This window comes from Notolepis coatsorum (genome assembly GCF_963971535.1).
Source record: "Notolepis coatsorum genome assembly, chromosome: 18".
In the NCBI taxonomy this organism is placed as follows: domain Eukaryota; kingdom Metazoa; phylum Chordata; class Actinopteri; order Aulopiformes; family Paralepididae; genus Notolepis; species Notolepis coatsorum.
The window spans coordinates 87,993,948-88,011,956 of NC_140182.1; the positions used below are offsets into that span (position 1 = coordinate 87,993,948).

At 42.4% G+C, this 18,009-nt stretch overlaps 1 protein-coding gene across 1 annotated transcript in view; it reads left to right on the top strand.

Annotated features, from left to right (window-relative positions):
• LOC311245423 (long-chain-fatty-acid--CoA ligase 1-like) overlaps positions 1 to 18,009 on the top strand; it is a gene marked incomplete at both ends in the record, with an annotated part of 112,231 nt that overhangs the window by 81,534 nt on the left and 12,688 nt on the right. The window contains 9 exons of the mRNA XM_084335266.1: positions 3,472 to 3,504; positions 3,775 to 3,826; positions 3,916 to 3,989; positions 5,560 to 5,637; positions 6,461 to 6,595; positions 8,650 to 8,781; positions 9,518 to 9,613; positions 9,713 to 9,785; positions 10,002 to 10,090. Coding sequence (XP_084191392.1) covers positions 3,472 to 3,504; positions 3,775 to 3,826; positions 3,916 to 3,989; positions 5,560 to 5,637; positions 6,461 to 6,595; positions 8,650 to 8,781; positions 9,518 to 9,613; positions 9,713 to 9,785; positions 10,002 to 10,090 — 762 coding nt within the window. The remainder of the gene's footprint in view (positions 1 to 3,471; positions 3,505 to 3,774; positions 3,827 to 3,915; positions 3,990 to 5,559; positions 5,638 to 6,460; positions 6,596 to 8,649; positions 8,782 to 9,517; positions 9,614 to 9,712; positions 9,786 to 10,001; positions 10,091 to 18,009) is intronic.

Sequence of the window (18,009 nt, forward strand, 5' to 3'; positions counted from 1 at the left end):
GCAATGTTATGACAGATGTGTCCTATAGATGGGTTTCTCTGCAATGGTATGACAGATGTGTCCTATAGATGGGTTTCTCTGCAATGTTATGACAGATGTGTCCTATAGATGGGTTTCTCTGCAATGGTATGACAGATGTGTCCTATAGATGGGTTTCTCTGCAATGGTATGACAGATGTGTCCTATAGATGGGTTTCTCTGCAATGGTATGACAGATGTGTCCTATAGATGGGTTTCTCTGCAATGGTATGACAGATGTGTCCTATAGATGGGTTTCTCTGCAATGTTATGACAGATGTGTCCTATAGATGGGTTTCTCTGCAATGGTATGACAGATGTGTCCTATAGATGGGTTTCTCTGCAATGGTATGACAGATGTGTGAGCACAACCGGGAAAAGCTGGACGTTGGGCAAACAAATGAAAAGATGTGCTGTGCAGTAGATTGCACTAATACATTTGTGGTGTGGAAGAAAAGAGGGTTCTGGTTATTGTCCATAATTTCGGAGAATGAATTATTCAGGCAATTGGCACAGTCTGAGACACTTAATCTTCTAATAGAAAAGAAGTGCACACGTCCAGCAATGTGCACACATTTTCCCACATTATTCATATATTAACATTCTCAAAAAACTAAATATTCGTGAGACCTACAGTATGCACGAAGACAAGGCCAATAAACAGTAAACAGTAGCAATAAACAATAGCAAAGAAGAAACCTGTATATGGCCAGTCCTATAAATACAGGCTTGGACAAACATAAGGACAATTCACACATAAGATAAGATAAGGTGTTCCTTTATGATTCCCTTTGGGGAAATTCAGCGGTCATAGCAGCATGGGGGGGGAGAGGAGGAGGAGGAGGTACAGGCAGGCAGGGTAATAGAAATGATAATAAAAATATATGAAAATAAAAATATAAAGAACAAGATAAAATATGAATACAAAAATAAAGGTGAGGGTCTGGTCAGCCGGACAGGTGAGACATATGTATAATAATAACACTATGTATGTACAGCCCCCCCAGTATCATATACAGATTATATCCTGTGAAAATATATATAGGAAACTAAAGCCAACCCCATGTAAAAATATATATAGCTAACTAAATCCACTCAGTACAATGTGGAATACTCCATACTGAGTCTTAACAGCCCAGACACACCAGCCACGCTCGCAGGCACTTGCGGGTTCTGTGCGAGAACGCGTGCGTGGCCGGGCACACAGAGTCCGACTTCAGAGCGGGCGAAAGTGCACGGAGGAAGGCACATTTACATTGGAACAGCTGTAAATGACTAGTCTATATGCGAAGTCAGTCCCCGTTTGAAGATTTGTTTAAGATTTCCAGTTCCAGTGTTCTATTGTCCATTTCGCATGTATAACCAGTTATTATATAATTAATTAGAATGTTAGAATTAATTTTAGAATGATGATCAGTGTGACTACTCCTGAAAAAGTATAGTAATATGGTTTATTTGTATTGGGAAAGATAGACACATTAGCTGGTTGAACAACATCTATATGTGTGGTAATAATGCAGATATTGAGTGTATTTCTGTGAAAATGCATGTGGCGCATGCCTCTGAATCCAACCAAAGCGAAAACGATCGCTTCCAGCCCGCAAGTTGCGCGCCCGCGTGTGGCCGGTGGGCACAGCTACGTCCGTTAAATATAAAATGTGCGTATACTAATAAGATCCAAGGTGCTAATGAGTGACGTCAGAGTCCTTGCACGAGAACAGTTCTCAAGTTTTCCAGCCGTTAGTTCTCCAGCTGTTGGCCAAGTCCGTCCTTGGCCCACGGTTGGGTTGTGGAGCCTGATGGCTACTGGCACGAAGGACTGACTGACTGATGAGCTTTGTGGTGTGGTGTGTGTGTGTGTGTGGGGGGGGGGTGTTGTGAGTCTATAGCTGATAGCTAGCTCCTCATAGAGGGGATGGGAGGGCTTCTCCAGATCTATCCAGTCCAGTCTCCAGTCTATCTCATCTTCCTCTCCGCAACCATTGTCTAGTCCGACTCTCACGGAGCAAGCCTTCCTCACCAGTGCAGTTTGTTAGTGTCTCTTGAGTTGATGTTACACCCACACACGCACACACGTACACACACACACACACACACACACACACACGCGCGTTGAAGGACCTGAGTCTCCTTACGAACAGCCTGATCAGACCCTTCCAGTTTATTGCATGTTGTACAACTACATGGGAATTCACCCCACAAATAACAATTGTATTAACAATGGAAGAGTATAACAGCAACTAGAGTACAATAGAGTACAGCAACTTGCAATGGGCCTGGTCTACAAGATACACTATACGACTAATGTACATGTCAAAATACTTCCCAAAGGTCAGTGAATACCACGACCACAACACCAGAGGAAGCTCAACAAATCATGTTAAACCCAGATTCGGCTCAAACAAGGGACTAAACACGTTTCGCAATTATGCCACATCAATGTGGAACGCCCTACCGAAAGCTGTAAAGGAATGTGAATCCCTACCCACATTCAAAGCCGCTCTTAAAGAGCACCTACGGGAGGCTGCAATTCGAAACTGGCCACCGTAAATGTCCAAACCCCCCACCCCCACCCCCTCCTAATAGACAGTCTCCTCACCACCGCATGTACGTATATATTCTCTCCCCGCCGTATATGTATATTTTTCTCCCACCCACCCACCCCCTCCTATGTACAGTCCCCTCCCCATCATATGTATATACTCTGTCAGGATCTATGAGTAACAGTACTGTATATTTGAATACCGTATATGTCACAAATGTATCAGTACTAAATACCTATATGTCCAGACAAACGTCTTTCTCTGGTCTGCATCCCCTAACAATTGTGTGTATTGAGCCGTACTGTATTGTACCCATTCTGCAATCTGTTAAATAAAGTTTTCATTCATTCATCATTCATTCATTCATTCATTCATTCATTCATTCATTCATTCATTCATTCATTCATTCATTCATTCATTCATTCATTCATTCATTCATTCATTCATTCATTCATTCATTCATAAACTGCTTCACAATGTCCTCACTCCAAAATGGTGGAACGAACTTCCCACCACAGTCGGGACAGCTGAAACCCGCCAAATTTTCTGGAGTCGACTAAAAACACACCTCTTCAATCGTAAAAACGTACTTACTTACTGTCTTTTACTATAATGTACGATACCACTATGTACTATGTTACTATCTTATACTACTACCTGCTAATCGTGCTATCGTGCTAATATGTCTATACAACTATGCACTCAACACTATTTGATGAACAATGCCACTTACCCTTAGCCGCCAGAAATGTACACCTCCTGCTGACTTGTTCACAATTTGTAATTGCTTTGATACAAGCATCAGCTAAATTACTAAATGTAGTTCTGTGTTATTTTTTTCTCTGACAAAATGTCTTTGTGGTCAAGTATAAATGTATCCTCACTTTGTTATTCAATTCTGTGTTCCCAGGCTATTGGTAAAGACAATCATCAGACACCGATGGTAAGCAGGAGCAACACACTTCATTTAAACTATTTACAGACAAGCACATCAGCTCATTTCAATTTAATAAGGAGCCATTTATCTTGTGACTTGGCGGTTGCGTTTTAAATGCAGCCTGCAATACCGTGTCTCTCATAGGAAAACAATGTGGTGCTCTGGACTGTAAATTACACTCTTAATCAACATTACTCAACCCTAATGCTTTAGTGGTAGCCCTGAAATTACGATACAATCGGTTTAGATCTGTGATTGGTTGTGATCTGTTTACAGCCCCCTACACCAGAGGACCTTGCTCTCATCTGTTTTACCAGTGGAACCACAGGTAACAGATATTGAAATACTGGTGAAAGTATTTGTATTTGTGACATAGACCTAACGGAATTATATTTTAACTGCCACTTTCTCCCACAGGAACCCCGAAAGGTGCATTGCTTACTCATGGAAATGTGATCGCCAACACTGCCGGCTTCATTAAAATGACAGAGGTAAACAAAGACATAAGACAAACATAGGCTAATAAATCCCAGTAACAAATTCATATATTGTGTCCTCTTTCATATTTAACAACCTTGGCTATAATATGTTGAGTTATTTCCCCTCTCCTGATCAGAGAGGTACTTGGTGATGATAATACTGTGCTTCTATTCTCTCCTGTGTTGTCAGACTTGGGCAGAATATAATTCGAAATCTCAGCTACTTAAAGGGAAGGTTCTGGATTTTTAGAAGCCTGTCCTATTGATCACCAACAATGGCCCCTCCTGTGAAAATGGAAATGTTTTGATGTCTAGAGAAATTGCCAGAAGCCTCGTGTTCTAATTCGTCAGCAGTACTAGTTCAAGTCCATGGAGCATGAAACAACTTGTCTCCTAATCTCAAATCTACAGTTGCATTAGCTTATTATAAAATGTTTCAAGAAGTAATGAAGTAAATTAAATGGAGAGAGTTCATACCTTGCTGATTTGCACTAGCATTGTTAATAAATGCTGTCAGACGGCGCTAGCATTGTTAATAAATGCTGTCAGACGGCGCTAGCATTGTTAATAAATGCTGTCAGACGGCGCCAAGCTAGCATTTTTTTTTTTTTTTTTTAATCTTTTTCCCCCTCCTCTTTTTCCGATTTTTCTCCCATCCCACTGTTTAATTGTTATGCCAATTCCCGACTCCCTTCCTGGTTGTTGCGCACCCCCCCTACTATTGGTCCGGGAGGCCGGAGACTATCACATGCTATCCTCCGACACATGCACAGCCGGCCTGGCAGCGCAGATTCTCCTGGGAGAGTGTAACGTGTGGAAGGTCACACTACCTCCTTCCAGATCCTTCCTTCGCTGAGCAGGCGCCCCGACCGAACTGTAGGAGTATTTTTCTGTTTACAACGCCCAGGACCCACACATCAGCTTTCCCACCCTCTAATACTGCCAATTGTATTAGTACGGACGACCAGCCAAACTGAAAACAATGTGGAGAGCTGGGCTCGAACCCAGCGTCTCCAGCATTGGTGGTGAGTGCCTTGCCCACTGCACCACCTAGCCGCCCCAAGCTAGCATTGTTGGTAAACGCTATTAGATGGCACTAAGCTAGCATCGTTAATAAACGCTATTGCACTAAGCTAGCATTGTTAATAAATGCTGTCAGATGGCACTAAGCTAGCATTGTTGGTAAACGCCATTAGATGGCACTAAGCTAGCATTGTTAATAAATGCTATCGGATGGCTGGTGGCAAATTCTCTGAAATGAGAACACAAGCACCAGAAAACCCTCTTTGGTTGGCCTACAGTATGAGTGGGCTTGTTTGGTGACATTCAGGAAATCCTACCCCGTCTGATTCAAATTCTACTTGACCTCAGTCTGGCTAATTCTCCTTTTCCTGTCCTGTCCTCTCCTCTCCGTTGGTACTCCTTTTCCTCTGTGTACGTGATCCAGAGCGTATTGGTGCCCTCTCCTTCAGACATCCTCATATCCTTCCTACCTCTGGCCCATATGTTTAAGAGGGTGGTAGAGGTATGCCATGTGTGTGACCTGAGCGTGAGCGCATGCGTTTTGTTTTTTCTTCCACAGGTCCACTCCATGCTGAACCTCCATGACATTCACATGTCCTATCTCCCCCTAGCACACATGTTTGAGAGGATCATGCAGGTATGTGCTGAAGTGCCCCGTGGTGAAATATTAGACGGATGTGTATGGGTTTCATAATCAATATTTGGAGGCTTTTAAAGCCACAATCCGTATGAATCCATTAATCTAAAAATAAACTGAGGATTCCTTACACGGTTACCGTGGGAACAGTCCAGAATGACCCAGTGTGCAGCACAGTGATGATTTTTATAGTTGAATCTCTCGGACGAAGAACCATATAAATTTTCGGGTGAACTTAACCAAATGTATACAAACCAAATTATCCAAGGTCGGTAAGTCGGAGTGCTGTGTACATTCATAGATAAATACAGTAGAGGTTGAGTATTTTTGAGTGACACTCCAAACTGATTTGGATTGACTTCACAACTGCAGATACATGGGCTGTGCAAGAGAAAACACTTTAATTATGAAAACAACATTTTCAAATTGACCAGAAGCATATCATAAAAGTAGAAAAATAAAAAGTGGACTAATGCCGTTGGAGTGTTTTATGTCTTATGGTGATAAACGCATGCATGCACACACACACACACACACACAGTCTACTTGTTTACTAAACTATGAAAACTAAAATAAAATGATAATACCACTTCAACTATGTCCTGATAAACAAACAAGACGAAAGTCTTTCTCTGGTCTGCATCCCCTTAACAATTGTATGTATTGAGCTGTACTGTACTGTACCCATTCTGCAATCTGTTAATAAACGTATCAATCAATCAATCAATCAAATTGTTTGTACAATAGTGCCCTCTTGTGACCCGTGTAAGTTTTGCACCTGTTTTACCAGTAAGTGAGTAACTTTCTCATCCCCACCCCCAAGGGCGTCATCCTGATTCAGGGCGCTCGAATCGGCTACTTCCAGGGTGACATCCGTCTGTTGCCGGATGACCTGAAGACTCTGCAGCCCACAGTCTTCCCTGTTGTCCCACGGCTTCTCAATCGCATGTTCGATAAGGTCAGACAAAAATCCTAAGATTTTATCAAGTTGTTTGTGTTATTGCTCTATACTCATACCCTTATTAATACCGTTATTACTTTTATTTTGTTATTTATTCTTTTGGTGAATCCCAAAAATCTTGGGTGTTGCACAAAGGTCTGTCTTGACAACAGAGTCAACCTTAAAGGAAAACATCAACGTTATGGGAAATTTGCTTAAGGGGAGACACTACAGGTGAATAGGGTAAAAAAATTAACTAATAGATATCACAATGAAAATTCCCCAGTTGATTACTTATATTAAGACAAGACTTTTTTGTATTACAAGTTTTCTGAAATTGTATGTTTAAATATGCAAATGAGGCATTATCTACTTAAATATGAACTAATTTGCATATAATTCCAGGACAGAAATCTGAACATTGGATAAAGCCATTTTCAAAATTATAGTTTCATTTTGTTGACATATTAGAGCCAAAGGTTATTACAGAGGGGATTTTGGATATCTCTTTTTATCACTTCATAAATCAGAAAATACTCCATTCAGTCCATTTTTATGGTAAAATTCCATATTTCGCCATGTTTTTAGGAATAAAATGTGGTATAAATCAGGGTATGAATGCAATATCAACAAACCCTTCTGTAAATACCTTCAGAACATAGATATGAATAGAACTGGAAGGTTTGGTGTATGTGAGTGCTACTGAAGTGGAGATTTCTGGCTCAGAGTATGAGGAAAAACTCTTAAAACTCATTTTTGGGAAAACGCCTTCAAAGTTCTGTATTGTAAAATGCCATACTTTTTATTTGAAACAGATATTTACAAACACAATATCTAATCAAACCATTAGTAATAGACAACCTAAACACATGCCTGATAACTGAATAATAATAATGATGTTATTGAACTGAACAGAACTACACACAGGCTACAAACAGTGTAGTACAGTGTAGTACCCGCTAATAGGCAAAAAATATTTAAATAGATATCACTATGAAACTTTTCCAGTTTGTTATGTACATATAAACTAAGAAAATATATTGCAAGTTTTCTGAAATGTATATTTATATATGCAAATGAGGCACTTCCCCATTAAATATGTGCACATTTATGGATGCAATAAGGCAAAATGAAGTAAAATAAACAATTAAATGTGTGTTATTGACGTTTTATTGTCATTAGTTTCATAGAAGACATGTTTAGGAAGCAAAATATAACAATCTCAAAATCAACAAAAGTATATTTGCCTATTCACCTGCAGTGTCTCGCCTTAACAAGAAGATACTAGTTTCCTCTCTGTAGCTTCAGTAGAAAGCCATCCGGCTACACATTAGCCTAGCTTAGCACAATGAATGGAAGCGGACAGTACCTGTTAGCCTAGGCATTGGCCAACTAACACCTCTTCCGGAGTTTAAGCTAGGCTACTGGTGTTGTCCACTTCTATTCGTTGTGCTAAGATAGGCTAACGTGCAGCTTTCTACTGAAGGCACAGAGAAAACTGGTATCTATCTTGGCTCGGGAGGTAGAGCAGTCGTCTGGCAATCCGGAGGTTTCCGGTTCAATTCCCGCTCCTCCCGGGCAGCGTGTCCTTGAGCAAGACACTTAACCCCTAATTGCTCCTGATGAGCAGGTTGGCACCTTGCATGGTTGCCTCCGCCGTCGGTGTGTGAGTGAATGGGTCAAATGTGACTAACAAATTGTAAAGCGCTTTGGATAAAAGCGCTTTATAAAAAAGCAGCCATTTACCATTTATCTTATTGTCTGACTCTGGAGAAGACTGTAAGCGGATTTCCCATAATGTAAGCATGTTCCTATAATGGAAAATGGTTGTGATTGTTTTAAGATTATAGGGTGGTTACAGTACATGGTTGGTGGAGCTCTTAACCCTTTCACTATCACACTACAGAAGGTTAACCTTTCACTACCACACGAGTGAAAGGGTTAACCTTCTGTAGTGTGGCCGACCCTTTTGCCGTGTGGCAGTGAAAGGGTTAACCTTCCGTATTGTCTCAGTGAAAGGGTTAACCCTTTGGTAGAAAGGGTTGAAAATGCAAGGTGTTCTCTCTTCCCAGATCGTTGGTCAGGCCAACGCACCAACACGGTGGCTCTTAGACTTCGCTTCTCGAAGGAAGCTGGCGGAGTTTGAGAGAGGCGTGGTCAGAAGGGACAGCTTGTGGGACAAACTCGTCTTCAAAAGAGTACAGGTACAGTAGGCGTGACATATTCACCATCTCAACAAGTACAAGTAGGCGTCACATCGGCTACATTCAGACTGCAGGCCCAAATCTGACTTTTTTGCTCATAATGTGACTCACATTTGTTTTTTTCACAACAGTCACATGGAATCTGATCTTTTAAATTCTGATTTGGGTCACTTGATTGGATAAAGTGGGAACGGGATACCAGAACATTTATTTTCTGTTTACTGCATAGCGGAGGGACTGAGAGACCCATGTTATTGACCAAACACTCTATCGGTGATGTCTGTCGGAATGTGGAGCTATTATTTTAACATGTAGACCACTTTAACAAAAGAATACCACTTACAGCACCTTTTTAATTATTGTAGGATTATTTCCTTGATGACTTTGTAAGATTGAAGTAGTGGACTTACTGTAGGCTATATGTGGGGCCACAGTGCGGAGGTAGAGCAGTCGTCTGGTAATCCGGAGGTTCCTGGTTCGATTCCCACTCCTCCCGGGCAACGTGTCCTTGAGCAAGACACTTCACCCCTAACTGCTCCCGATGAGCAGGTTGGCACCTTGCATGGTTGCCTCCGCCATCGGTGTGAATGTGTGAGTGTGTCTGTCGGAATGTAATAAGCTATTATAACACTTATTTTAACACAGAAATACTGCTTACAGCTCCTTTAAACCGATAATACTTAAATGCAGTAGACCAAATAATACTGACATGATTCCATTGTGTTCACCGTCACAGGCTAGTCTGGGTGGCCGCGTGAGGCTCATGGCCACAGGAGCTGCACCAGTTTCACCGACCATCCTGACGTTCCTGCGGACTGCGCTGGGCTGCCAGGTGAGCGTGTCGTGTCCCTGGCACTTCCTGCTGCTGTTAATCACAGACTGTGTCCATATAAATGTAATTTAAAAATAAAACGTCCTCTGTGTCCCACAGTTTTACGAGAGCTATGGTCAAACTGAATGCACAGCCGGGTGCTCCATGTCAATGCCTGGAGACTGGACAGCAGGTAACGGCCAGATTGTCAAATCACTGTTGACATTGTACAGTCCACACACTTTACAACAGCGCATACAAAGGATTTTTAACGGACTAGTGGACATTATTACTCTAGGATTTCAAGATCTCCGGTGCTTAATGCTAATTGAGTTGTAAGAAGCTTCACTTGTTATATGGAGTGCCTTTCCTGATTTACTGAAATGTAACCGAGCGCCGTTCTACTCAGGTCACGTTGGGGCCCCGTTGCCCTGCAACCACATCAAGCTGGTGGACGTGGCTGAGATGAACTACCTGGCAGCCAACGGGGAGGGAGAGGTGAGGAGGGCCAGACACACATGGAGGGAGCCACTTGTGACCACCAGAGTAGTGAGAGAATGAGTGCACTGTTCAGTAGAGAAAACTAAAACGGGAATCCACTGAATAAAACAAAACACATTCCTACTTGAGAGGATGAAGCCCAAACAATGAGAAACTAAATAAACAGTCGGACAAACAGACAGTTGGCAAACACATGCACATTTCCACACTCATTTAGATTCACACTCACACACTCACTTTCACGTTTTCACTGAGGCAAGATACAGGTACACACATGGGTCAGTCGAAGATTAGGGGTACATTTAGAGTCTTAACAAAAATTATATCAAACCGTTAGTGCTTTTTATAAGGACTTCTAACAGAGCTAGGTAACACAGTTATCAGGAACCCATATACAGACCCAAAATAAAGAAAAAACTATTATTACCATACGACTACTAATATAGAAAATAAATATTTTGTGCAATTGATATTATTAATAGACTAAGCACAAAAACAATTGACGTCAACCCGAACTCTTCTATGTTAATTCAAGTCAAGAGTTTTATTTGTCACGGCATACAAGTATACAGTGAAATGCGGGGGGTCTTGCCCGCAGCGATTGTGCATAATACAATAATAAGAATCCAAAAGGATGAGAATACGACATTTGTGCAATAATACAAGTAGTCAAAGTAGGACATATCAGGTATATATATGTACATGAGTTTTGCAAAGCAGACATGCTAGGTCCTGTGATAGTGCAATACACTGTTAGCTACGGATGAGGCACTGGGTCATTATGTACACTGCTATACAATGCTATATTCTCCACTTGCACAACCTGAAAGTATAGCACTTCCGGCTGACTTCCGGTTGTGAATGGTACTTCCTGTCCCATCCAAATACATTGGTTTTAGCTACTTTTCTCCCCTTATTTAAACAACTTTGTCGTCACAGAGAGGCAATGAAACGTTTGTATTATTATAGTATAGAATGTATTTAATAAGCAAACGTTTGTCAGCAGGGTTTTTGGGCTGTATTTCATGTAAAAACGTTTACTGTTAGTTTCCTTGCTCAGCCAGCATTAGCCTTCATTAGCTAACAGAAGCTAGTGGTTAAACAGGCCGGATTATTTTTTAGCTAACTATCTTTCCCGACCCATGTATTCATTCCATTCTAAACATAACGTTAGTTTACAAAACATGACCCGTCTATATAACGTTGAGGAACAAATTATAAGTGTGTGGGTGTGTGTTTTGGTGAACATTGGACTGCAAACAGAAAATGCATCACAGTTACAGACAGTAGCTACTGTTAGCTGCCCTTCCGGATTAGCTTTGAGCTAACTATCTTTCCCGACCCATGTATTCATTCCATTCTAAACATAACGTTAGTTTACAAAACATGACCTGTCTATATAACATTGAGGAACAAATTATAACGTGTGTGTGGGTGTGTGTTTTGGTGAACATTGGACTGCAAACAGAAAATGCATCACAGTTACAGACAGTAGCTACTGTTAGCTGCCCTTCCGGATTAGCTTTGAGCTAACTATCTTTCCCGACCCATGTATTCATTCCATTCTAAACATAACGTTAGTTTACAAAACATGACCTGTCTATATAACGTTGAGGAACAAATTATAACGTGTGTGGGTGTGTGTTTTGGTGAACATTGGACTGCAAACAGAAAATGCATCACAGTTACAGACAGTAGCTACTGTTAGCTGCCCTTCCGGATTAGCTTTGAGCTAACTATCTTTCCCGACCCATGTATTCATTCCATTCTAAACATAACGTTAGTTTACAAAACATGACCCGTCTATATAACGTTGAGGAACAAATTATAACGTGTGTGGGTGTGTGTTTTGGTGAACATTGGACTGCAAACAGAAAATGCATCACAGTTACAGACAGTAGCTACTGTTAGCTGCCCTTCCGGATTAGCTTTGAGCTAACTATCTTTCCCGACCCATGTATTCATTCCATTCTAAACATAACGTTAGTTTACAAAACATGACCTGTCTATATAACGTTGAGGAACAAATTATATAGACGGGTAATGTTTTGAACAACTAACGTTACGTTTAGAATGGAATGCATCGGCAAAGATCGTTAGCTCAAAGCTATTCCGGCCAGTTTATCAACTTCCTGTCATTTAGAAATATGATTTTATAGTGAATCATTACCAAAACGTCCGGAAAAACCTCACGGGCGCATTATAGACTGTCATACAAATGTACAAATGCTATAAGGTGGCAAGAAATGCACTATAAACAATACTTTGTGGTGTCGTTTCTTGCACTAGCTTCTGTTAGCCAGCATTAGCCTTAATTAGCGTGAGCAAGTAAACTAACAGTGAACGTTTTTACATGAAATACAGCCCAAAAACCCTGCTGACAAACGTTTGCTTATTACATTCTATACTATAATAATACAAACGTTTCATTGCCTCTCTGTGACGACAAAGTTGTTTAAATAAGGGGAGAAAAGTAGCTAAAACCAATGTATTTGGATGGGACAGGAAGTACCATTCGCAGCCGGAAGTGCCTACTTTCAGGTTGTGCAAGTGGAGAATTATACAATCAAGAGTTATACTATACTAATTTTTAAAGTGGCCTTTCATTTTGTAAAGTGACCATTACTGTGAGCGTGTGCAGCATGAGTGTGTGTGTGTTCATGTTAAAGTGACTGCTAGTGTGTGAGCGTGTACACTGTGTGTTGTGTGTGTGCTCATGTGTGCTTGTGTGTGGAGAGTTCAGTGTTCAAGACTCTGATGGCCTGGGGGAAGAAGCTGAGCCGAAGTCTGTGGTGAGGGTCTTTCAGTATTCTGCAGGCTCTGGATTTGCACCTCTTGTTATATAGGACCTGCAGGGGTGGTAGTGCAATACCCGTAGTACGCTCAACTGAGCGTACCACTCTCTGTAGGGCCTTCTTGTCCTGTGCCGTGCTGTTTCCATACCAGCCAGTGATGTTTCCAGTCAAGATGCTCTCTACAGCTCCGGAGTAGAAGGACTGGAGTATCTTCCCCGATACTCTGAACTTCCTTAACTGTCTCAGGTGGTAGAGGCGCTGCTTCGCCTTTTTTTACGACTGAGTCTATGTGTGTTCATGTCAGATCCTCTGAGATGTGGACCCCCAGGTACTTGAAGCTGCTCACCCTGTCCTCGGTAGCCCCGTTTATCCTCAGTGGTGTGTGTGCAGGGCCGCCTGGGAGAAATGCGAGGCCATGTGCGAGATTTAAACGCGAGGCCCCCCCCCCCCCCTAAAAGGTAAAAAATAAAGATATATATATATATATATATATATTTTTTTTTTTTTTTTTTTTTTTTCATACAGTCAACATATTCTTAAATAATAGCGCTGCCCGAGGCTAGGCATGATACAGTCAGGGGTGTAGCTCCAGATTCTGGGCCCCATGAAAGAATGTATTTGTAAGCCCCCAGCGAATGCGAGCGCGCGTAAGCGGATTTTTTTTCTGCAATTTTTTTTATTGATAAACGCATAATATGGTTTTTACCTATACATTTGGATCAGCAGTTCAGCACCTGCACTGTTGGTGGGTGAGCCTAGTAAAGGATGTCGCATTGCGTTCATCTTCAATGAATGGACCAATGCAATAGTCTACCCACACACACACACACACTTCAGAAACAAACATAGTATCAATGAGAGCATCAATAATACACCTGAGTGATGTCTAGTAAGAAAAAGAAAAAGAAAAAAATAATTATTTTGCCCCCCCCCCCCCCCCCCAGTGCTGGGCCCTTGGAATCATCCTAAGCTACCCCCCCCCCCCCCCCCCCCCAGCTACGCCCCTGGATACAGTCAACATATAGCAAGAGAGAGAGCAAGAGAGAGCTCCCGTTCTACAGTCAATATACAGTGTTATCGCTGCACAGACCCGGCAATGCCCCTGACCCTCCACCAGAGCAAGGCCAGAGAGAGAGAGAGAGAGAGAGAGACACATTGGAAAGAAACAACCCAAAACCAGAGCAAATTGAAATGCTATTTGGCCCTAAACAGAGAGTACACAGTGGCAGAATACCTGAGCACTGTGACTGACCCAATACTAAGAAGATCCTTGACTAGGTACAGACTCAGCGAGCACAGCCTAGCCATCGAGAAAGGCAGACCTTGGCTCCCAAGTGAAGACAGACCCACTGCACACAAGATGAGGTGGAAACCGAGCTCCACTTCTTAACAACCTGCCCACTATACCAAGACATACTTCCCACAAATTGCAAACACCCAAAGAGACTTTGAAAACATCGACAATAACTCAAAACTCCCATACCTACTGGGAGAAATACAAGAATGTGAAATAAAGCCCATTTGAATTGAGGAGAGAGATAGATAGAGCATGTCTGTGTGTGTGTTAGAAAGATAGAGAGCGAGCATGTCTGTTTGTGTGTGTGTGTTAGAGAGAGAGCATGGATATGTGTGTTAGAAAGAGAGAGAAATATAGAGAGAGAGCATGTCATTTTGTGTGTTAGAGAGAGATATAGAGCATGTCTGTGTGTGTGTTAGAAAGAGAGAGAGCTTGTGTGTTAGAGAGAGAGAGAGCATGTCTGTGTGTGTGTGTTAGAGAGAGAGCATGTATGAGTGTGATAAGCAAAGATGAGCCCCTAAAGGATATTAAACTTTTAATGGAAGAACAAAACAGAAGGAAAAGATAACTTCACAAAGGCAACATGAATATACATAGATCCAAAAGGACAAAGATCAACACTTAAATCCAAAGAGAAGAGGGTCTATACCAGAGAAAACAAAGTAGCAAGGAGCCAATGGCCGACATCAGCTAAATAGGCTAACTGCAAATAGAGTAGCCAGGTACTGACACCAGGCCACACACCGTTAGCTACTACAACAGCTAGCCGGCCCGTTTGGCTCAATATAACGTTAGCTAGCCGGCCCGCTTTGGCTCAATATAACATTAGCTACAACAGCTAGCCGGCCCGTTTGGCTCCCGAGAGAGAGAGAGAGATATATCCACGGCGGGAATAGAATAGAGTGCAGTAAAAACTCACCAAACGTCCAAGAGGATGGAGACAACCGCGTGGAGTTGACGAAGTTCATCTGCCAAATGACCGTCCTCTTCATCTTGGCATAACAATGCTGCACACGCTCTCTCTAGGTTAGCTAACGCTAGTTAGCCTTTAGCTAAGCTAGCTACTAGCCGACATCATCATGGCTATCCCGACTGAACCACACGTTAGCACTCGATATTATAACGTAGCTAAAGCTAACTAGCTGTCCCTGCTTTTAGCTAAGCCGACATGGCTAGCCTGACTGAACTGTCTAACATGCAACAACTTTCATCTTCAGTCCATCTGCCGAATGACCGTCCTCTTCCTCTTGGCTGGCATAACTAAGCATAACCTCCAAAGCTGCACGCGCGAAATAGTCAAACGCAGCTGACGCACGCCGGCGTACACATGATGTAACCCCTCCCTTCGTTGAAACCAATAGTATGTCTGCTGCAGAGCTCCAATAGTGAGTGTCTGCTGCAGAGCCGCAGAGCCAGGAACAAGTCACACACATTCTACAAACGTGTCTAATGTGAAATATATAAGCATATAAGCAAAACTAGATTTTAGGTCTGTGATGAAAAAGGGCCTCGCGGGAAGGGGGGCCTCGCAAGGCCCTGTGCGACTGCACTGCTCGCACACCCCCTGAGGCGGCCCTGTGTGTGTGTACCTTGAAGTTGAAGGTATGAACCAGGAGCCAAAATGGGGGGGGGGGGGGGGGGGGGGTATAGATTAGATTTCAACATAATTATTGAAATATTGACTTCTATTTGAGACTGATAAAATGTAAATTATCTATTTTTAAGAATAAATAAATAAATTAAGATGCAAAATGTCCCCTGAATCCTCGCCCATATATCCATATATCACAGTTCCAGAGGGACACTTCCCAGAATACAGGTGGAGACAGACGTTGATACAAAGACCTCACACTCTCCTGCCCACACTAATACATACACACATACATGTTGTTGGACACATACATGTACACAAGCACATTCATGCAAACAGTGGCTGGAAATTATGTTGTCGATAGAATAGGAAGAATGCTGGTTGCTGTTAGGACTGAAGGCAGATCAATCAGATATACCACAGCTTGAAGGGGTCACTGAAGAGGGCATTGGGGGGGGGGGGTGACATGCAGGTATATGTATTACGTAAAAAATCTATATACTAGAAACATAATCGGCGGGGGGGGGTCAACAAGAGAAACAAAGGGGGGCGGCTAAGTGGCGCAGTGGGCAAGGCGCTCGCCACTAACGCAGGAGATGCTGGGTTCGAGCCCAGCTCTCGCCGTTGCTACCAGCTTGGCTGGTCGTTCATACTAATACAATTGGCAGTATTAGGGGGTGGGAAGCTGGTGGGTGGGGATCAGAAGTTGTGGACAGCGACTCCTACAGGTCTGTTGGTGCGCCTGTACAGCAGAATCAGGAAGCAACGGGGGCGGCGTGTCCCTCCCATGCAGACCCTCGCCGCTGAGAGATCGCGCTGTGCAGGTGAAAAGATGCGACGGCTGCCTCCTCGTGTGCCGGAGGGGACACGTGATGCAAGGCTTCATCCACATTGCAGCCGACCAGTGGGAGGCATGGCCTAACAACGTTCGAGACAGGGGAGGGTAGAATTGGACAATACGAAATTGGGGATGGGAGAAAAATAGAAAAATGGGGAGAAAAAGTAGATAAAAAAAAAACAAAAAAAACAAGAGAAACAAAGGGAAATAAAATTGCCCTCTATTTTCTTTCTCTTGGTCTTTGTTGGTAGGGAACAGTTTACGAGAAGGGAAAGGCTGGTACTGTAAAAATGGGTCAAAATGTAAGTGCTGTAGCTACCAGTGGCACTGTCATTCAAATGTGAGCCACATTATTAGAGTGGCACTGAACATAACTGGCACTCTAATGTCAGGGCTGTGGCCACATTATTAGAGTGGCACTGAACATAACTGTCACTCTAATGTCAGGGCTGTGGCCACATTATTAGAGTGGCACTGAACATAACTGTCACTCTAATGTCAGGGCTGTGGCCACATTATTAGAGTGGCACTGAACATAACTGTCACTCTAATGTCAGGGCTGTGGCCACATTATTAGAGTGGCACTGAACATAACTGTCACTCTAATGTCAGGGCTGTGGTCACATTATTAGAGTGGCAGTGAACATAATTGTCACTCTTTAGCCAAATTGCGGCTCTTTAGCCAATCAGCTGCGGCTCCCTGGCCCAAGAAAATTTAAATGAAAGAAATTCTAAAATAAAAAAAATTAAAAAAGCTTTTTTTCCCCTCTTATTTTGGAGATCGATGTCATACTGTGACACTGAAATGAAAAAATATTTCATCAACTAAGATATTTAGTCAACAAAAGACTTAGTGATATGTGGTGCGAAATTTGCGAACAACGAAATATTTTTATTTTTATTTTATAGATTTTCCACAAATAAGGGAAGGACTCTAATAGAGCTGCATAGTTCAGGGTTTTATTTCAAAGTAGGTCTACAGATGCCAGTGTTTTTTCTCCTTGTCTGTGTTTTATTTCAAAGTACTGTAGGTCTACACATGGTAGTCTTTTTTCAAAGTGGACTACTTTTTATTTTATAAATGTTCCACAAATAAGGGAAGGACTGTGGTGGACACTAGATGGAGGTGTCTCACTTCAGAATGGACACTGATTGAGTGACAGGAGGGAGTTGACTTAAGGGTGTGGCTGTACCTTGGTTCTGTTGGATTTGTTTGGAAGTAAAGTTCAGAGACTCGATACTCCCGTCTGCTCGTCTCATTGATTCACTTCCACAGTGGTGACCCTAAACGTGTGAAATATGAGCAATAACGAGAATCCACCGGCTGTGGTTCCCGCAGTGTATGCAGCTACAGTCAAGTTGCCAGAGTTTTGGCAGCATGACCCGGCCCCGTGG